The sequence below is a fragment of the Cherax quadricarinatus genome, chromosome 17 (assembly GCF_038502225.1).
Source record: "Cherax quadricarinatus isolate ZL_2023a chromosome 17, ASM3850222v1, whole genome shotgun sequence".
In the NCBI taxonomy this organism is placed as follows: domain Eukaryota; kingdom Metazoa; phylum Arthropoda; class Malacostraca; order Decapoda; family Parastacidae; genus Cherax; species Cherax quadricarinatus.
Window position 1 is genome coordinate 4,408,042 of NC_091308.1, and position 23,047 is coordinate 4,431,088.

General features: G+C 38.0%; 2 protein-coding genes across 5 annotated transcripts in view; one reads left to right on the plus strand and one right to left on the minus strand.

The window, feature by feature from the left end:
• The window catches only part of LOC128686256 (uncharacterized), a 58,164-nt gene extending 53,518 nt beyond the window's left edge, over positions 1-4,646 (plus strand). Inside the window, exon 6 of the mRNA XM_070085739.1 lies at positions 4,323-4,646. Within this exon, the coding sequence (XP_069941840.1) occupies positions 4,323-4,517 (195 nt within the window). The 3' untranslated portion in view covers positions 4,518-4,646. The remainder of the gene's footprint in view (positions 1-4,322) is intronic.
• Positions 4,647-10,335: 5,689 nt separating this feature from the next.
• Positions 10,336-23,047, minus strand: part of mbc (myoblast city) — a 238,864-nt gene continuing 226,152 nt past the window's right edge. For 3 of the 4 annotated variants that reach the window (XM_070085737.1, XM_070085736.1, XM_070085735.1), the window contains 3 exons: positions 16,348-16,477; positions 15,469-15,593; positions 12,451-12,688 (listed from right to left, as the gene is read on the minus strand). In XM_070085737.1, coding sequence (XP_069941838.1) covers positions 12,596-12,688; positions 15,469-15,593; positions 16,348-16,477 — 348 coding nt within the window. In that variant the 3' untranslated portion in view covers positions 12,451-12,595. Of the gene's footprint in view, positions 12,689-15,468; positions 15,594-16,347; positions 16,478-23,047 lie in introns of all 4 variants that reach the window. The other variant, XM_070085738.1, reaches the window with a different exon arrangement.

The following is a 23,047-nucleotide window of genomic DNA, read 5'->3' on the forward strand; positions in this document are numbered from 1 at the left end:
CCTCTCTCCAACCCTTTCGAGGACGACCCCTACCCCGCCTTCCTTCCCCTATAGATTTATATGCTTTCCATGTCATTCTACTTTGATCCATTCTCTCTAAATGACCAAACCACCTCAACAACCCCTCTTCTGCCCTCTGACTAATACTTTTATTAACTCCACACCTTCTCCTAATTTCCACACTCCGAATTTTCTGCATAATATTTACACCACACATTGCCCTTAAACAGGACATCTCCACTGCCTCCAACCGTTTCCTCGCTGCTGCATTTACCACCCAAGCTTCACACCCATATAAGAGTGTTGGTACTACTATACTTTCATACATTCCCTTCTTTGCCTCCATAGATAACGTTTTTTGACTCCACATATACCTCAACGCACCACTCACCTTTTTTCCCTCATCAATTCTATGATTAACCTCATCCTTCATAAATCCATCCGCCGACACGTCAACTCCCAAGTATCTGAAAACATTCACTTCTTCCATACTCCTCCTCCCCAATTTGATATCCAATTTTTCTTTATCTAAATCATTTGACACCCTCATCACCTTACTCTTTTCTATGTTCACTTTCAACTTTCTACCTTTACACACATTCCCAAACTCATCCACTAACCTTCGCAATTTTTCTTTAGAATCTCCCATAAGCACAGTATCATCAGCAAAAAGTAACTGTGTCAATTCCCATTTTGAATTTGATTCCCCAAAATTTAATCCCACCCCTCTCCCGAACACCCTAGCATTTACTTCCTTTACAACCCCATCTATAAATATATTAAACAACCATGGTGACATTACACATCCCTGTCTAAGACCTACTTTTACCGGGAAGTAGTCTCCCTCTCTTCTACACACCCTAACCTGAGCCTCACTATCCTCATAAAAACTCTTTACAGCATTTAATAACTTACCACCTATTCCATATACTTGCAACATCTGCCACATTGCTCCTCTATCCACTCTATCATATGCCTTTTCTAAATCCATAAATGCAATAAAAACTTCCCTATCTTTATCTAAATACTGTTCACATATATGCTTCAATGTAAACACCTGATCTACACATCCCCTACCCACTCTAAAACCTCCTTGCTCATCCGCAATCCTACATTCTGTCTTACCTCTAATTCTTTCAATTATAACCCTACCGTACACTTTTCCTGGTATACTCAGTAAGCTTATTCCTCTATAATTTTTACAGTCTCTTTTGTCCCCTTTCCCTTTATATAAAGGGACTATACATGCTCTCTGCCAATCCCTAGGTACCTTCCCCTCTTTCATACATTTATTAAACAAAAGTACCAACCACTCCAACACTATATCCCCCCCTGCTTTTAACATTTCTATCATGATCCCATCAGTTCCAGCTGCTTTACCCCCTTTCATTTTACGTAATGCCTCACGTACCTCCCCCACACTTACATTCTGCTCTTCTTCACTCCTAAAAGATGGTATACCTCCCTGACCAGTGCATGAAATTACTGCCTCTGTTTCTTCCTTAACATTTAAAAGTTCCTCAAAATATTCTCGCCATCTACCCAATACCTCCATCTCCCCATCTACTAACTCCCCTACTCTGTTTTTAACTGACAAATCCATATTTTCCCTAGGCTTTCTTAACTTGTTTAACTCACTCCAAAATTTTTTCTTATTTTCATTAAAATTTCTTGACAGTGCCTCTCCCACTCTATCATCTGCTCTCCTTTTGCACTCTCTCACCACTCTCTTTACCTTTCTTTTACTCTCCATATACTCTGCTCTTCTTATAACACTTCTGCTTTGTAAAAACCTCTCATAAGCTACCTTTTTCTCTTTTATCACACCCTTTACTTCATCATTCCACCAATCACTCCTCTTTCCTCCTGCCCCCACCCTCCTATAACCACAAACTTCTGCCCCACATTCTAATACTGCATTTTTAAAACTCTTCCAACCCTCTTCAACCCCCCCACTACTCATCTTTGCACTAGCCCACCTTTCTGCCAATAGTCGCTTATATCTCACCCGAACTTCCTCCTCCCTTAGTTTATACACTTTCACCTCCCTCTTACTTGTTGTTGCCACCTTCCTCTTTTCCCATCTACCTCTTACTCTAACTGTAGCTACAACTAAATAATGATCTGATATATCAGTCGCCCCTCTATAAACATGTACATCCTGGAGCCTACCCATCAACCTTTTATCCACCAATACATAATCTAATAAACTACTTTCATTACGTGCTACATCATACCTTGTATATTTATTTATCCTCTTTTTCATAAAATATGTATTACTTATTACCAAATTTCTTTCTACACATAGCTCAATTAAAGGCTCCCCATTTACATTTACCCCTGGCACCCCAAATTTACCTACTACTCCTTCCATAAAATTTTTACCCACTTTAGCATTGAAATCCCCAACCACCATTACTCTCACACTTGATTCAAAACTCCCCACGCATTCACTCAACATTTCCCAAAATCTCTCTCTCTCCTCTACACTTCTCTCTTCTCCAGGTGCATACACGCTTATTATAACCCACTTTTCACATCCAATCTTTATTTTACTCCACATAATCCTTGAATTAATACATTTATAGTCCCTCTTTTCCTGCCATAGCTTATCCTTCAACATTATTGCTACTCCTTCTTTAGCTCTAACTCTATTTGAAACCCGACCTAATCCCATTTATTCCTCTGCACTGAAACTCTCCTACCCCCTTCAGCTTTGTTTCACTTAAAGCCAGGACATCCAGCTTCTTCTCATTCATAACATCCACAATCATCTCTTTCTTATCATCTGCACAACATCCACGCACATTCAGACTTCCCACTTTGACAATTTTCTTCTTCTTATTCTTTTTAGTAATCTTTACAGGAAAAGGGGTTACTAGCCCATTGTTCCCGGCATTTTAGTTGACTTTTACAACACGCATGGCTTACAGAGGAAAGATTCTTATTCCACTTCCCCATGGATATAATAGGAAAATTAATAAGACCAAGAACTATTAAGATAAAATCAAAGAAAACTCAGATGAGTGTGTATAAATAAATGTGTACATGTATGTTTAGTGTGACCTAAGTGTAAGTAGAAGTAGCAAGACATGCCTGTAATCTTGCATATTTATGAGACAGACAAAAGACATCAGCAATCCTACCATCATGTAAAACAATCACAGGCTTCGTTTTACACTCACTTGGCAGGACGGTAGTACCTCCCTGGGTGGTTGCTGTCTACCAACCTACTACTTTATATCATTATTTGACTTAGTTATATTATTAGGTAGGATGTATTATTATTATAATCAAGGGGAAGTGCTAAACCCGTAGGATTATACAGCGCCTGAGGGGGGAGGATGTGGAAGGCATTCAGGCTTAATTCGGGGAACTGGAGCATAGATCCAGTTCCCTAAATGAAGAGCCCCTCACCAACATCAAGGAACCTTCCCTGAGGGGATGTAACATTTATATATTATTCAGTGCTCATAGTCCGAGAGTGTTAAGTAGCTGACAGCATTGTCTAACTACTGTAATTTTCACTCCGCTTGTTTCGCTGCCGGCTTGTGTTGCTGGGCAGCAGCAGTCCACGGAGAGTCACATGATGAGGGTGGGGTGATCACACCTCACCTGGAGGGAGAGTCTGCCTGGCCTGTGCTGGCTCACAGACATTGCTTCTAACAAGACGTGCCTCTCTAGCTCTCCCTTGCTGGCACTTGTTGGAAGATCGTCTCTGTCGCTTTCTTGTTGTTGGTTCTGTGTAACTGTTCACAGAACGTAGCCTAGACTTAGTGATTTTCGACATTGTACTGAGGTTGTGTGTCTCATATTATTATTATTATTATTATAATCAAAAAGAAGCGCTAAGCCAGTCGAGTCTTGAGATACAGTGAACTACTTAGAGCACTTACACACAAACTTACTTGTATATATTTGTATTATGTTGTTAAATGCTAACAATGTACCAGACGGTACTTAAAAGCCATAAAGATGTGATATGTGCCTTCAGCACAATACTACTATATATGAGAGAAGTGATTGTTTTGACTAATTTACTTTGATATTATATGCCTAGACAACTTTATTGTTATTAATAAACTTATTAAATTTTAATCTCTTTAGTTAGTAGCCTACCAGTTATAATCCTGAAGCACTCTTGAATCTTACTTAATTCTAATGGATAATTGGACCAGGATACTGACTACTTGTTACAAAAACCCAGTAACAGGCTGGATGCTAGAAGGGCAGTCCTTTCTAGTATTCACTGGAGATCTCTATGCTTATTAGATATCGCATTGTTTGTAACATCCTTCTTGACCTCACTTTGTTTGCCACAGATCCACGGCACATACCGCCAGAAGAATAAGCTGTACAGGGAAGACATCTTCTACGGCCAGGGTAAGGACTTGAACCAGTGCACTGCAGACGAGCTCAGGGAAGAGCTGCGCGAGAGGGAGAGTGAGAGCCACCTGGCTTATCGTGGGACTGTACATGGCAACCAGCTGAAGGAGATCAAGCACAAGCTTAGATAGTTCGGGTCTCACAAATATATATGATGATATAACTGTGTGTTTCACGAATTGACTCTGGATTGTACACACAGTGGATAAAAAATGCATACTGCCAATAGTAAGAAAAAGATAAACAGCTGCACAGCAAGCTTTTACTGTGATGTTTCGTTCTAAGTGGAGCTTTACCAAGTCGGCTATCTGTACTGACTTAATAAAATTGTAGAGCAAAAAGTTGTCATGGTAAAAACTTTCTTTGTGCCTGTGTGGGCATTTCTTAGTTTAATTGAACTCATCTCATGATAGGCCTTTATTTATTATCATCCTACATTAGCCTCAGTGTGTTGTGTAATCTGGATTAATTAACCCTTAAACTGTCCAAACGTAGATCTACGTTTTTTCAACATTTGAAAGTATGTAAAAAAACGTAAGCTTTTTTCTTTTTTTACATTTGAAAACTTGTAAAAAAACTTTGATCTTCATTTTTTTTGTTATATTTGAAAATGTTAAAAAACGTAGATCTACTTTTGGAGCACTACGCATGTGAACGTAGATCTGTTTGGACAGTTTAAGGGTTAAGCTGTCTTTTCCAATTTCTCAACATTGTGATATTATACATGTGGTAATATGACACATGGGTCATTCACTGTTTGTTTATGCCACTTGAGATGAAGTGCACTTGCTGAACACCCTAACTTTATGGTTAACCAATGGAATTTGAATCAGAGTGCCTCTGTAACATTAAACATGAAGGGTGAGAAACCATTTGGGCCAAAAAATTATTATAAAAAAAAAAAAGGCGCTAAAGCTACCAGGGTCATACAGCGGTGCAGGGTAGATACTGATGCAAGATCTAAGGATAAATAAGGGTGGAGATGACAATAAAGGTAAAATTTGGAGGGGTTGTGAGGAGTGCTAAAGGAAGGATGATCAAAATTTGTGTAATAATCAGTTGCTGTCAAAATGTTGAAGAGGGAGTCTGTGTCAAAGGTGGGTTTGTCAGCAAGGAGGGAAAATAAAGTAAGGGTGTGAGAGCAGTGAATTAGAAAGTCAGGTGGGGGGAGCGGTATAGCGAGTTTTGGTCATAATTTGAAATGTCTGTATTAGCGGAACACTGTAAAGTGGGGCCCTACTGCACTATAATTAAAGTTGGTGAAATAAGCTGTCAAAGGTGGGGCTATCAACAAGGTGGTCAGATAAAGTAGTTGCATGAATACATAAGATCAGAGTGGAGAAAGTTTTTTTTTATGGTTGTGTGCTAGTCTAGTGAGAGTTAGTTACAATTATGAAGGAATTCAGGGAAAATTGTTTAACCAGACTCGAGGTGGGGAAACTCAGTGCATGCACTCTGAAGGAGGGGCCAGATGTTCCAACTCAGTCATCTAAATGGTGATGTCAACAGACTTTTGGCAAGGCAGCAGCTGGTTGACTGATGGAATGAATGATGGTGAATGTGTTTCCTCGTCTTTGCATCACCTCAGTAGATGGCTGGTGTGTTAAATGACAAAGAGCCCCTCCACCGGACTCAAGGGGTGAAATTTTTATTTGTAAATTACACATTCCATGAGTGTAGGCCTGGAGCACAGTGAATGTGTATACTATCAACTGCATCTCTAGCTAATGGAAGTTCAGACTGCCTGAAATGTTGTAGGGTAAAATGAAAACAATTTTTAAAAAATTACACCTATAAGCTAGGATCATGTACAGTATTGAGACATGCTAACAAGCAATACAAAAATAGGAGTTCAAATTAATTTCTGTTGTACATGAAACAATATGAAGAGGTCAAAGGCTGATCTACTCCTACTTCCACATACACACACACACACTTTCTGATGCACAGAATATAATAATTCAGTTTGCTTGTCTCTATTATCTACAGGAATTATTTTATAAATAAAATCACTTACAATTTAAGCAGTTTAATTGTTTACAGTATTATTAAATAATAGATACATAATAGAAGCAGCTCAAACACTGACATAAATACATAGATCTTACTTTTAAGAATCTGATTGTTTCATGCATCACAGGCATAAGTACAGTACCATTATTTGAAAGACAATATTACATTAAGACCAGGTCATTTAAAAAACTTAAAAGAAAATAAGAATACATTATATATTGATAACACATTAAAATTTAATAATTAAATAACTGTTTTCAATCTTATTATAGAAAATTACAGATGTAAAATCACATATAATAGGCTATCTGAAATTTGTATCTGGTTTTCACGAGGTAAATTTGCCAAAAGCAAGGAATTAAATTTTATGATCACAAGCAACACAAAGGCATACTGTATTAACTTTTCACTAGCAGTATGTCATTGTATTTTCTTTTGACAAGCCAATGAGGCCTTCATGGAGATCAGCCACTGCTTTATCTAGTTCCCTTAATTCTATTTAATGACTGTTGTATATTTAAATCTAGCTTAATTTGACCAGAACATAGGCTTGTACTTGCAAGCTTCTCGCAGTGACTAGACACCAAGGTAAGGCTTCCAGTGTTCAATATTAAACTTTTACGATGAGACTCACAACTTACAATGAGCACCTGTCTCTCTCTCTTTTTACAAGACTTTACATTGTACTAATTCCAAATCTCAAGAAAATATAAGAAATAATTCTATTGTTTTCTTATCTTTTTTAATTAACTGAAGACAGCATTTTTGTCTGGGAACACATCTCTCTCCCAAGTATCAATTATATAAACCGAATAAAACAACTACATGAAAACAGCGGCAAATCCATATATTATATAATTCTATTTAAACAAAGTATAAAACATTCTAATTACACGTTATTCATAACACCCTTCTGATTGAAGGAACCTGGTTTTTGCATCACTGCCTACATAATCCAGAAACTGAATGAACCAGCACATTAACATTCTGGATATTCAAACTGTGCTTTATATCTTTTATACAGTTAATATGCCATGAAAACAAAAAAAAAATGTATACGAAACTAACATTGTTTAATAAAATTTCCGATTAACACAATCTGCATTAATACAGGAAGTGATGTACAGTGATCATCCTGCAAGATGTGTTCCTCTTATACAAACATCTCCTTTGGTTATACAGCACCATACAAAAATACAATCCCTCCTCTTCTGTAAAAAATATTCTATGGCACTCTTAGTTTGTGCAGCTTCAAAGCTTTTGTTTTGTACTTATTCTTAAAAAAAATTATAATAAAAATAATAATAATATTGATAATAATCTGGCAATCATAGCCATGCACCATTTAGAATTTTTTTTCTGAAGGAATATCAAATAAATTTATGAGATTTTACATCAAATCTCTATTTTTGTAAACCATATACAAAGAAGCAAATCAGACAAGAACAAAACTGTTTCCTTTTTCCAAACCAATTATATACCTAACATAAAAAAAAGGGGCTAAACCCGCAATGCATTATTCTAAAATATAAAATTAACCAGAGCTGAATGGTAACCAAGTTTGCTTAATTACACCCAGTAATGGCTATGTTTAAGACAGGGTAACCCACACTGAAGTCTTATTATCACAGCTTGCTGAATGAATACAAGAGGAAAAATAAAATACTGTTTGTGACAGTAATGCATGATCACAAAAGTTAAAAGGCTTATAATTTTTAAGTTACATTAAATGAACATATATGCACACAATTTCAAAAGGCTATAAATGTGACTGGGTGACACCAAATAACACATTACACAGAAAAAACTATTTCTTAAGTTTAACACAACGTTTACTTAAAATGAACATTTACTTTTGCAAGAAATTTTTAACCATTTTGCTTGCTGTGACATTCAATAAAAATACAACGTATTAGAAAGAAATCTGGTTGAGATGTGCAAATGAATAAATTATAACTAGTGCACTTTAAAAATACAACAGGGATATTTTCCTCTCATTTGTAATTACCAGAAATGGTTAATTTTATGATTACATATATATTTCTTAAATAAGTTCTATTTTAATCATATGTTGCTTTTCGAATGTAAAAATAAGTGATAATATTCAGAATTACTAATTGAAAAAAAAAAAAATATTAATAATTATACTTATGCTGATGATATTCTAGCATTAATCTAAATAAAGTACATAATTTTTTTTACCCCAAAATACATCTTAGCCAAATTTCAAGTAGACCTAGTAGACAGATCTCAAGTGGATCTGGCAGAGACCAAAAGTGGACCCAGCACACAAAGACATCAAATGAACCTGGCAGACAGATGTCAAGTGGGCCTAGCAGACAGAGCTTAAGTGGATCTGGTAGACTTAAAGTGGACACACATACACATCATCTCAACTTGGCAGACAAAAGTCAAGTGGGCCTGGCAGACAAACCTCAAGTGGACCTATCTGAGAACTAAAGTGGATCTCTCTCACACAGATATCAAATGAACCTGGCAAACAGACATCAAATGGACCTGGCAGACAGATGTCAAGTAGACCTGGCAGCAGACCTCAAAGTGGACCTAGCTGAGACCTAAAATGGACCTGGCACACATCAACATCAAATGAACCTGACAGGTCTCAAGTAAACCTAGTAGATAGACCTCAAGTAGACTATTAGATATACCTCAAGTAGACCTGATGAGCATACCTAAAGTGAACCTGGCAGACAAATTTATAGTAGGATTTCATGAACAAACTGTATTTTGACATTGCTATGTTACAGACACTGCTAGCTGTAACTTTTAACTAGTGCACGGTGAAAAGTCTAGAAAGGAGAAAATTGGATGGACAAAACACCAAACTTCCATATACTTTTACATGATCAACAATAACATGAAGATATTAATGAATTTACCTCCATTCAAGTATTATTATAACATGTTTTAACTTTGCAGGAAATTATATTTGATGGTTACAGAAAAACAGACTCAAGCTTACAAACTTATGAGAATGGTTTAGTAACAGCACATCAAGGAAAAATAATTAGAATTAAATATCTTACACATTACATAATAAGAATACGTACCACAATGTACACCTCTTTTCAAATTTTAACTGGATGCTGGTAACTGATCTGACAAATTTAAGAAATTACCAGTTAATAGAATGAAATGAGAGGAATGAAAAGAGAGGAGAGGAAGAGGAAAGGCAGTGAAGAAAGAAAAGGAAGTAAAGAGAGAGACTACAGCTCAGACCAAAGCCATCAACAAAGGACTATCTTCTCTAATCTCAATGGAGGACTATCTACTATTTTCTAGATAGCTGCAGCAAACATGATTAATCAGTTGCTCTCCCCTTTCTCCATGGAAGCAGAGAAAACTCACACTACATGAGTGTAGCAGGCATTGATATTCAGTAGGAAAGACAAGTGGATGGGCTGTAACTACTGCTACTGCAACAGTAATAACACTACTCCATTATCAGTCTACCACTAATTCTACTTCTAAATACTGTGTTCTGGGTGGACCACATCCAAATAGATATTCTGATGAGTTCCAGAATTTCTACCAGAGTGCCAGTGGCCACTGCCTAGAGTGGACTGTGACTACTAGAATCCCAAATTTGCAAGATGTCTAACTGATTCTTGAAGGACTAAATTAATTTGGCACTAACTATTTCAGTGGAAGACTATTCCAGTGCTCAAGATATGTGATAAAGCCCTTACCCAAAATCATGTTAAACAGTTTCCCACTGGGAAGAGAAGAGAGGGTACAGAAGAGGAAGAGAAAGAATATAGAAGAAAGGAGGCAGGGCAAAGAGAAGGGAAGAGAAATAAAAGAGGATAGGGGTCAGGAGGGAGGGAGAGGAGCAAATGAAAGAGTGGGAGGTGAGGAGTCATGTTCAAATCATAACAATGCAAATAACAGGAATTTAAGAGTAATTTTAAATTTACCCACCACATATATTTTATAACAACAAATGACTATTAATAAAAAAGAATGCTAAAATACAGTCATTACAGTACCATACCAGTACACTATAAAGAGGAAAAATTAAATGTATCATTTATCAATCTTTATTTACATGAAAAAATCTAGAGCCTAATGTTGTTTAAAAAAAATACTTGATGGTAAAACAATAAGGAGGCAAAAATATATGGACCACTCTATATAAATTTTTACCACTTTTCATGTAGTTGAACTGGAACGAGTAAAACATAAGGAATGTCAACAACCTCATCTATGCATGACTAAACCCAAATTCTAAAATGTAAATTTTGGCAGCCCCAAGATATTATAGTCTTGTATCATACCCCTTCCTAAAATAAACAAGATTAAGTGATTTTGTTTGTGATGTATTTTTGCAAAGCTGTAATGTCTTGAATAAACAATATTCTTCAAAAACTGTTTCATAAATCTGCCAGTAGAAGTATTGCAACAGCAGACCATATCATACCACTTGACCTTAGTCAATAAAGTTACAAGAAATAGCACATCCTAACCAATCAGAAGCAAGAATTTAATCAAAAACTTGGCAGAATATGTTAAAGAAATACAAAGTATTCTTTGCTGGATAGTACAAGAGAAAGCAGCAACAGAGAAAAAAGTTAATGGCACCTTTCTTTACCCATTATACTTAAGATTTATACAGAATGCTTATAAAAAATGTTGGACCCTCGTTCTTTGGCTCATTTTATCTAACCATCTAAGTAATAATAATAATTACCATACAATTATGCTAAAATTTTGATTAGCAAGAGATGCAAACAAGTTCATTCATATGGCACTTTCATGACATTCTTGAACTGAACCACAAGATTCTTTAAATGTTTCAATTTACTGCTAAGAAAATTTAACCTTCTTATTTAACATCTAAAGAATAAACCATCACTAGTAATAAGCATATAATAATTTTATCTTTCTGTGCCTATCAACCTTGGCAAGATTAAGATAATGGTGGTTTTCTCATTGACAACCAAGTCAATTACAAAATGTGTAATACTACTGAAGATATTTACAGAGTACAAGCAATGACAAATCTATGAGTTATGAATGAAATAATACAACTGATATGGACTGAACTAAATCTGGTTGAATATTAAAAAGTTAATCTTAATAATAAAATATAAAGAACCATTCTTTACACACAGATCATTAAGGTATATAAATTTTCCTGAATAGCATACATGTACAAAATAATGGGCAACTGAACTTAGCAAAAGAAGTAGACATCACTTAATATGAAATTATTATAAACAAATAGTAGCTGATCAAAAATACTATACATTTGAAAGAATGAGCAAAGCTGTTAATTCCCACTCACTGAGGTGAATATCCAGGCTCAATACTGTACCATGAATTTACAACTCTTAATGAAGTATGAGAATTCAAAGTGGCAGCTAACATACTCTGAAGGGAGTGTACGGTATGTTACAAATACCTAATTAAATCATTGTACTTGCCTTTTATGTTCTTTACACAACACAGTCTCAGCTGGTAAAAAAGACTACAGACTTACTGATGCAATGGAAAAGTATAAGTCTAGAATGCTTTATAAATCTTTGCCCCTCTCATGCAAATTATTTCTGGCATGTAGAAAAATAAAAATTCATAGCCAAACTCAACAATGTATGCAGTGTATGCATAATAAAGATTTTTATCTTTGTAAATATTTATCAAAATATAATTACAAATTACAGTCAGTGTGCTTATCTTTCTAATTTTATCCATACTATTATTTCTTTGTCATGAAAAGCAAAATAGGAATAACAAATTATTACCTACTACAAAAATGTTTGTGTCATAGGTAGCAGTAACAGTGGCAGTGACCTGCATCTTAAAAATGACACAGCCAAACTAGTGTACTTTAGCACTTGCCTTTCCAACAAACATTTGTGTAAGAAATCACTAATGAACTTGCTTCCTGCTCTCATAGCCTCTTAAAGGAGTCACTAAATTTTCCTTGTAATGATTAACACTTTGTTTTAACATTACTTGACTCCTGCAGTCACATATAGATGAATACAGAGAGACACTTTTTTTTCTTGTACTCATGACATTTTTTTCAAACCAATTCCTTTCTTCCTAGTTTGGTGATCTAATATGTTTAAATTGTATCACACAAGACCACAAATTGGTAATAAAAATTGTGGGCATGTAGCAATTTCCTTCAGTCACAGTATTGTGATTTTAACCCTTCATGTCTGTATTTTCATAAATGGGATGGATCCTCATGATTGTGATTCTTGTCCGGTCGTGGTGGCTTCTCTGGAGGCTCAGGAGATATGTCCGAAGGAAAAACAAACTGTGGAGAAATATTTTTAATTAGCTTTTTTTATTTTTGTATCACAATGGCTATTTCCCACCAAGGTAGAGTGACTCAGAGACAGAAATCATTAGCTATCACTCTTTTAACAGATGTACAACATATGCTGCAGTAAATTTTGTCAGTTCCATACATAGTAGGGCCCCACTTTATGGTGCTCTGCTAATACAGACATTTGAAAGTATGACCAGAAGGGTACAGCCAGAGTGAAGTTGCTGCTTTCTGCCCATCTTGTGGTATAAAAGCTTGCTTCAAGCTGTCCTTGAAGTGGATCCAAGTGTGGTACTTTGACAATATGGGAACTGCAGGCTCTTATGTCTCCTCAGTGATTACCTCATGGTAGATCTTTAAGGGTAGTTCTCAGTGGAACAGAATCAGCAAGACATCCTACTGGGGCAAGTGTTCCACAAGGAAGCGTGCTGGGTCCATTGTTATGGAATGTCTACTTCAACGACCTTCTTCATCTCATCCCAGAATCACATGCATATGCAGACGACTGTACACTGACATTCACTTATCCAAGAGAAGAAATGCCAGCTGCTCTAAGCTACATCAATCACCAGCTGAGAGCTATATCAGCTTGGGGAAACAGATGGCAAGTAACATTTGCACCTGAGAAAACGCAAATGATGATCGTCTCTAGGCACCATGATGGTAATGCTGGTGCAGTAGTAAGGATGAATGGGAGGATGTTGGCACCTGGAGAAGAAGTTGATATCCTTGGGGTGAAATTTGACTCCAAGCTAACCATGAAGAACCATGTTATAAATCTTGCAAACAAGGCAGCCAGGAAGCTTAGAGCACTTCGCCGTATCTCCCATCTGCTTGACAGTAGGGGTTGCATGATCCTGTACGAGGCACAAGTACGCTCGCACCTTGAGTATGCTCCACTTTCTTGGTTTGCCTGCCCCCCCTCTCATCTGCGACTGCTTGACAGAGTAGAGAACAGAGCAAGACGTCTCATCTCTCGCCTGGACCCATCCTGGATAGATCTGTCATTTCAGCAGAGCCTTCAACATAGGAGGGATGTGGGTGGCCTTAATGTTATGTACAAGGCCAATATTGTCAAAATACCACACTTGGATCCACTTCGAGGACAGCGTGAAACAAGCTTTTATGCCACAAGACGGGCAGAAAGCAGCAACTTCACTCTGGCTGTACCCTTCTCCAGAACATCACTCCATCTGAGATCATACATACCCAGGATGACTAGAGTATGGAACACATTCGTACAGCATAATGATTTCAACGAGATAAAGTCAGTTGATCAAATGAAAATGCTGGCCCACAGATGGCTCCAACTTCATCCTGTCCCGTACTTGTATGTCTCATAACAATAAAAATGCTTTCAAATGAGCTGATGTAGGTAACAGCTTTTAGCTTGCCAATAAAGTTAGGGAATCCTTAACCTGTAATATAGCTGTCAATAAAGCTAGGATCCTCAACCTTGTCAAACCCTGTGTATATATAGAGAGAGAGAGAGAGAGAGAGAGAGAGAGAGAGAGAGAGAGAGAGAGAGAGAGAGAGAGAGAGAGAGAGAGAGAGAGAGAGAGAGAGAGAGAGAGAGAGACAGAGAGAGAGAGAGAGAGAGAGAGAGAGAGAAGAGAGAGAGAGAGAGACAGAGAGAGAGAGAGAGAGAGAGAGAGAGCAGAGAGAGAGAGAGAGAGAGAGACAGAGAGAGAGAAGAGAAGAGACAGAGACAGAGAGAGAGAGAGCAGAGAGAGAGAGAGAGACAGAGAGAGAGAGAGAGAACAGAGCGAGAGAGAGAGAGAGAGAGAGAGAGAGAGAGAGAGAGAGAGAGAGAGACAGAGAGAGAGAGAGAGAGAGAGAGAGAGAGAGAGAGAGAGAGAGAGAGAGAGAGACAGAGACAGAGACAGAGAGAGAAAGAGACGGAGAGAGGGAGAGTGAGAGAGAGACGAGAGAGACGAGAGAGACGAGAGAGACGAGAGAGACGAGAGAGACAGAGAGACAGAGAGAGACAGAGAGACAGAGAGACAGAGAGAGACAGAGACAGAGAGAGAGAGAGAGAGAGACAGAGAGGAGAGAGAGAGAGAGAGAGACAGATATATATATATATATATATATATATATATATATATATATATATATATATATATATATATATATATATATATATATATATATATATTCATTTCCAATTTATTTTTTGGGAGGAAATTTACAAACCACTTTATCAACCTATCTTGTTTAAATCTTCTCGGCATGGTCAAGCCACTTCAATAACTCTTTCTTGCATTACACATTGATCTCACACCCATACAAAATTGTTTTTACCATTAGACTTGTACTTAGTGTATGCAAGAGTTCTGCAAATACATTTCAACATGTGTATGTATTGCTAACAAACACCAGCCCCATGTGTGTGAATCTTTTCAATTAGTGGGTCCATGAATATTGAGACCACTATACTCTAGGGTTCAGAAGAAAAAAAGTCCCTGCTTCACCCAGCTACCTAAAGAGAACAACAAAGAATTTATACTAATCTAGCTAATATCAATTTTGATGACTTGTCATTAGATAAAAACATTGGTCATATACCAAATCAAAGTTAATTTAGCATAAGTGAATTTTCTTCAAAATATGATTTGTTTGCAGGCATTAACATGATGTTAGTGCAAATTGTCTACAAGAAGAAAAATAAAATATTCTGTTTATTTAATAATTTAAAAAATCCTGAGAGAAGCAAAAATTCAAAGTTATCCTTGGATGAATCCTAAGAAAAGCAAAAGTGTACTCACTTTAGTAGCATGCAGTGACATGGCACTTAGCCTTAAAGAAACACTGTCTCCATCTTGATCACGCATCTTAACAGGCAAAGGTGGGGGAGCATCCTCCTCACATATTGAGCCAGTTGGTGTGCTCACTGTGAAAAAAACAATAAATTTGATATTGAAGACCTAGACACCATCATCAAGTAAGCACGTCTATTGCTTATTGCATTATTATTATTATTATTACTATTATTATGGTTCACCCACCAAGGAAAGGTGACCCCACCATACATTCATCATCACTCATTCAATAGTTGTCTTGACAAAAAATGTGCAGACATTACAATTCAGATTATCTGAACTGCAACAGCCCACCTCTCATTCAGAGTGCAGGAACTGTACTTTTCACCTCCAGGACTCAAATCTGGCTAGATGGTTTCTTTGAAACTCTTCATTATTATTATAGTGATAAGGAAGAGCTAAACTTTAGGGGGCCATACAATGCCTAGGGAATGGGTAATCGGGTATGATCTGAGTCGAGGGTAGCTTAAATCATTCAGATCAAGAGCCATTCACCAGCATCAATGCACCTTCCTGGAAGGATATTATATCCACCAAAAAGCTGTGTATGCATTACCCCTAATAGTTTACACATAATTTATTTGTATATTAAAGCATCTATTTTGTACATAAGAGCATCCAGTTTTTTTTGGGGGCAAGTATTGAAAACAAATCTGACAGCAGATTCTGAAAATGCAAGATAGGAAACCCCTAAGTTATACCTAAACTGCATATTGATTTCCTTACATTGCTCTCTGTATATAGTTGTTATTATATATTCTCAGGACTGATGATCACATGCACATATCCTAAAACTTTAAAAAAAAAAAAAAAAACTTCACTTACTAAGACTTTCTCGAGAACCCAATGAAGGTGAAGGAGTTGCTGATAAGGATGAGCTTATAGTAAGAGAGCGTGGTCGAGACAGGTATCTATCTCGCTCTACATCTATTCTCTTAGGGCGTTCAGGTGTCAGCTAAAATAAAAAAAATCTGAGAATTAACTAATCAATTTTAAAATTATGAATACATGTAGTATGCACAACTAAATGACACTTTAAGGGTTAACAGGAAATATATTAGCTTTAGTGAATGTGGATTAGTATACAGCAAATATAAAATCAGTTCTTACCGTAAAATAGATGAGCGATTTAATGGGTTATTAATATTTTTTAATAAACAAACAAATAGATAAATATACATTTTTTTTTTCAATGAACCTGCCGTATATATGTATACAGTACAGTGGACCCCCGCATACCGTCGGCATCACATAATGTTCAATCCGCATACCGCTCGCTTTTATCGCAAAAATTTTGCCTCGCATACCGCTCAAAAACCCGCTCACCGCTGTTCGTCCGAGACGCGTCCAATGTGCGCCCTTAGCCAGCCTCACATGTGCCGCCGGTGGCATTGTTTACCAGCCAGCCTCTGCGGTAACATCCAAGCATACAATCGGAACATTCCGTATTATTAGTGTTTTTGGTGATTTTATCTGCAAAATAAGTGACCATGGGCCCCAAGAAAGCTTCTAGTGCCAACCCTACAGCAATAAGGGTGAGAATTACTATACAGATGAAGAAAGAGATCATTGATAAGTATGAAAGTGGAGTGCGTGTCGCCGACCTGGCCAGGTTGTACAAGAAACCCAAATCAACCATCGCTACTATTGTGGGCAACAGAAAGGCAATCAAGGAAGCTGTTCTTGCCAAAGGTTTAACTGTGTTTTCGAAACAGAGATCGCAAGTGATGGAAGATGTTGAGAGAGACTTATTGGTGTGGATAAATGAAAAACAGCTAGCAGGAGATAGCGTCTCTCAAGCGATCATAAGCGAAAAGGCTAGGAAGTTGCATGAGGATTTAATTAAAAAAATGCCTGCAACTAGTGATGATGTGAGTGAATTTAAGGCCAGCAAAGGTTGGTTTGAGAGATTTAAGAAGCGTAGTGGCATACATAGTGTGATAAGGCATGGTGAGGCTGCCAGTTCGGACCACAAAGCAGCTGAAAAATATGTGCAGGAATTCAAGGAGTACATAGACAGTGAAGGACTGAAACCTGAACAAGTGTTTAATTGTGATGAAACAGGCCTGTTTTGGAAGAAAATGCCAAGCAGGACCTACATTACTCAGGAGGAAAAGGCACTCCCAGGATATAAGCCTATGAAAGACAGGCTTACTTTGTTGATGTGTTCCAATGCTACTGGTGATTGCAAAGTGAAGCCTTTATTAGTGTATCACTCTGAAACTCCCAGACCGTTCAGGCAAAAGAATGTCCTCAAGGAGAATTTGTGTGTGCTGTGGAGGGCAAACAGTAAGGCATGGGTCACTAGGGACTTTTTCTATGACTGGTTACACCATGCATTTGCCCCCAATGTGAAAAATTACCTAACTGAAAAGAAATTAGAACTTAAGTGCCTCCTGGTGTTAGACAATGCCCCTGGTCATCCTACAGACGTGGCAGAGCGACTTTATGGGGACATGAAATTCATTAAGGTGAAGTTTTTGCCTCCTAATACCACTCCTCTCCTGCAGCCCATGGACCAGCAGGTTATTGCAAACTTCAAAAAACTGTACACAAAAGCTCTGTTTGAAAGGTGCTTTGTAGTGACCTCAGAAACTCAACTGACTCTAAGAGAGTTTTGGAGAGAGCACTTTAATATCCTCAATTGGGAGGGAGTGACTAAGAAGACCTTGAACTCTGCTTGGAAGAAACTGTGGCCAGAATGTGTAGACAAAAGGGATTTTGAAGGGTTTGAGGCTAACCCTGAGAGGATTATGCCAGTTGAGGAATCCATTGTGGCATTGGGAAAGTCCTTGTGGTTGGAGGTTAGTGGGGATGATGTGGAAGAGTTGGCAGAGGAGGACAATGAAGAACTAACCACTGATGAGCTGATAGATCAACTTCAACAGCAAGAGGCCAGACCTGAGGAAACTGGTTCGAAGGAGGGGAGAGAGAAATTGAAGAAATTGCCTACTACAAAGATTAAGGAAATCTGTGCAAAGTGGCTTGAAGTGCAAACCTTCATGGATGAAAATCACCCTCACACAGCTATTGCAAGCCGTGCTGGTGATTATTACACTGACAATGTTGTGAAACACTTTAGGGAAGTCATAAAGGAACGAGAGGTACAGGCCACTATGGACAGATATGTTGTGCGAAAGAAGTCCAGTGACTCTGAAGCTGGTCCTAGTGGCATTAAAAGAAGAAGGGAAGTAACCCCAGAAAAGGACTCGACACCTCAAGTCTTAATGGAAGGGGATTCCCCTTCTAAACACTAACACTCTCTCTCCCCTCCTCCCATCCCATCAATCATCACCAGATCTTCAATAAAAGTAAGTGTCATGTAATTGTGCATGCGTTTTTCAGTTTGTGTGTATTAAAATTAACATTTCATGTGGTAAAATTTTTTTTTTTCATACTTTTGGGTGTCTTGCACGGATTAATTTGATTTCCATTATTTCTTATGGGGAAAATTCATTCGCATACTGATCATTTCGCATAACAATGAGCCCTCTTGCACGGATTCAAGTCGCTATGCGGGGGTCCACTGTATGTATATATATTTTTTTCAACATGCTGGCTGTTTCCCAGCAAGGCAGGGTGATCCAAAAAGAGAAAAACACTTTCACCATCATTCACACATCTTTGAAGAGGAGAGCAGATATGACAGTTTAGACATCACTCCAAACAGTAAATATCCCAAACCCTTCCTTTAAAGTGCGGGCACTGTACTTCCCACTTCAGGACTCGAGTACGGTTTTATGAAGACAGTGAGGCTCAATTTAGGGTGTGTAGGAGAGAGGGAGATTACTTTCTAGTAAAAGCAGATCTTAGACAGGGATGAGTAATGTCACCCAGGTTATTTAACATATTTATAGAAGGGGTTGTAAAAGAAATAAATGCTAGGGTGTTGGGGAGAGGGGTGGGATTAAATTATGGGAAATCAAATACAAAATGGAAGTTGACACAGTTACTTTTTGTTGATGATACTGTGCTTTTGGGAGATTCTAAAGAGAATTTGCAAAGGTTAGTGGACGAGTTTGGGAAGGTGTGTAAAGGAAAAAAAAGTTTGAAGTGAACATAGATGAGAGTATCAAACGAGTTAGGTAAAGAAAAATTGGATGTCACGCTGGAGGGAACTGAGTATGGAAGAAGTGAATGTGTTCAGATATCTGGGAGTAGACTTGTCAGCAAATGGGTCAATGAAAGATGAGGTGAATCACAGAATTGATGAAGAAAAAAGAGTGAATAGTGTATTGATGTATGTGGAAACAAAAAAAAAAAAAAAAAACATTGTCCATGGTGGCAAAGGAGGGAATGTTTGAGAGTATAGTGGTACCAACACTCTTATATGGGTGTGAAGCAAGAGTTATAAATGCTGCAGTGAAGAGAAGGCTGCAGCCAATGGAGATGTAGTGTCTAAGAGCAATGTGTGGTGTAAATATTATGCAGAGAATTTGTAGTGCAGAAATTAGGAGGAGGTATGGAGTTACCACAAGTATTATTCAGAGGGCTGAAGAGGGGTTGTTGAGGTGGTTTGGTTATTTAGAGAGGATGGAGCAAAACATATTGACTTGGAGGGTGCATTAAATCTGTAGTGGAGGGAAGGAGGGCTAGGGATTATCCTAGGAAAGGATGGAGGAAGAGGGTAAAAGAGGTTTTGTGTGCAAGGGGCTTGGTAGATGCAGCAGGCATGTGTGTGAGTGTTAGATAAGAGTGAATGAAGATGAATGGTTTTTGGGACCTGACAAGCTGTTGGAGTGTGAGCAGGGCAACATTTTGTGAAGGGATTCAAGGAAACCAGTTAGCCAGACTTGAGTCCTGGAGGTGGGAAGTACAATGCTTGTGCTTTAAAGGAGGGGTTTGGGATATTGGCTGTGACATCTAAACTGTCGTATCTGGGTGCCTCTGCAAAGACAGTGATTGTGTGTGAATGATGGTGAAAGTGTTTCTTTATTTTTTGGGTCACCCTGCCTTGGTGGGAGATGGCTGACGTGTAGGAAAAAAAATATGTAGTATGTAGAACTTCAATTAAAAAACTTAAATAGGGTATAATTTCATTAATATTTCACTTTCAGATGGAGTATACAGGACTTCAATTAAAAAACTTATACTATATGGTATAATTTAACTTTGAGATGGGATTAAGCAAAATACGGGAACACATCTGTAAATTATGAGGTCCACTGAGGAAAAAAATAAATAATAAAAGGGAATTCATTCAGTGTGATGTGGTGAACAACTGGAATGTACTATATTCCATATATTGAGTTGGAGACCAACTCAATGTATGGACTCACTCTTATAGAAAGGACTGAGAAGTGTTATAAGAAAAGGAGGAAAGGGGGAGGGGGTGTTAAAGAAACATACACTAGACATTTCATACTGTGGTATATTCCAGATGTGGAAGCATGATAGGAAAGCTGTAGAATGTTGACCTAATATTCCACAACACCCCTCTCCCAACCATCTCTTTTCAAAGTGCAGTCACTAATTCACAACTTTCAAGACTCAAGTCTAGTTAGCTTGTTTACCTGAATCAGTTCTTAAATAGCATTATACTTTTTTTTTTTTATCACACTGGCCGATTCCCACCAAGGCAGGGTGGCCCGAAAAAGAAAAACTTTCACCATCATTCACTCCATCACTGTCTTGCCAGAAGGGTGCTTTACACTTCAGTTTTTAAACTGCAACATTAACACCCCTCCTTCAGAGTGCAGGCACTGTACTTCCCATCTCCAGGACTCAAGTCCGGCCTGCCGGTTTCCCTGAACCCCTTCATAAATGTTACTTTGCTCACACTCCAACAGCACGTCAAGTATTAAAAACCATTTGTCTCCATTCACTCCTATCAAACACGCTCACGCATGCCTGCTGGAAGTCCAAGCCCCTCGCACACAAAACCTCCTTTACCCCCTCCCTCCAACCTTTCCTAGGCCGACCCCTACCCCGCCTTCCTTCCACTACAGACTGATACACTCTTGAAGTTATTCTGTTTCGCTCCATTCTCTCCACATGTCCGAACCACCTCAACAACCCTTCCTCAGCCCTCTGGACAACAGTTTTGGTAATCCCGCACCTCCTCCTAACTTCCAAACTACGAATTCTCTGCATTATATTCACACCACACATTGCTCTCAGACATGACATCTCCACTGCCTCCAGCCTTCTCCTCACTGCAACATTCATCACCCATGCTTCACACCCATATAAGAGCGTTGGTAAAACTATACTCTCATACATTCCCCTCTTTGCCTCCAAGGACAAAGTTCTTTGTCTCCACAGACTCCTAAGTGCACCACTCACCCTTTTCCCCTCATCAATTCTATGATTCACCTCATCTTTCATAGACCCATCCGCTGACACGTCCACTCCCAAATATCTGAATACATTCACCTCCTCCATACTCTCTCCCTCCAATCTGATATCCAATCTTTCATCACCTAATCTTTTTGTTATCCTCATAACCTTACTCTTTCCTGTATTCACTTTCAATTTTCTTCTTTTGCACACCCTACCAAATTCATCCACCAATCTTTGCAACTTCTCTTCAGAATCTCCCAAGAGCACAGTGTCATCAGCAAAGAGCAACTGTGACAACTCCCACTTTATGTGTGATTCTTTATCTTTTAACTCCACGCCTCTTGCCAAGACCCTCGCATTTACTTCTCTTACAACCCCATCTATAAATATATTAAACAACCACGGTGACATCACACATCCTTGTCTAAGGCCTACTTTTACTGGGAAATAATTTCCCTCTTTCCTACATACTCTAACTTGAGCCTCACTATCCTCGTAAAAACTCTTCACTGCTTTCAGTAACCTACCTCCTACACCATACACCTACAACATCTGCCACATTGCCCCCCTATCCACCCTGTCATACGCCTTTTCCAAATCCATAAATGCCACAAAGACCTCTTTAGCCTTATCTAAATACTGTTCACTTATATGTTTCACTGTAAACACCTGGTCCACACACCCCCTACCTTTCCTAAAGCCTCCTTGTTCATCTGCTATCCTATTCTCCGTCTTACTCTTAATTCTTTCAATAATAACTCTACCATACACTTTGCCAGGTATACTCAACAGACTTATCCCCCTATAATTTTTGCACTCTCTTTTATCCCCTTTGCCTTTATACAAAGGAACTATGCATGCTCTCTGCCAATCCCTAGGTACCTTACCCTCTTCCATACTTATATTCTAACACAATTAAACTTCATTTGCTATTGTCTAACACACTAGCATGTATTTGCCAGATGTTCAAGCACCTACCTCAATTTACCACCTCTAATTCTTTCTCAGGTACACCCTATAACTTTCATCCATCACAAATGTATACACCCTCATTAATAATCTACCTTGCCTAATTAAGTTTATATAACCAACCCATCTTAACTCTTCTTCTGTTTTCATCTTATTTATCCATTTTTATCAGCCAACACCCTCTTAATTAATTTCCTATTTTATTCAGCAAACTCATACATTTGTTGTCAACACATACTTATCTCTCACACTCACCTAACTCTTTTAAATCTCC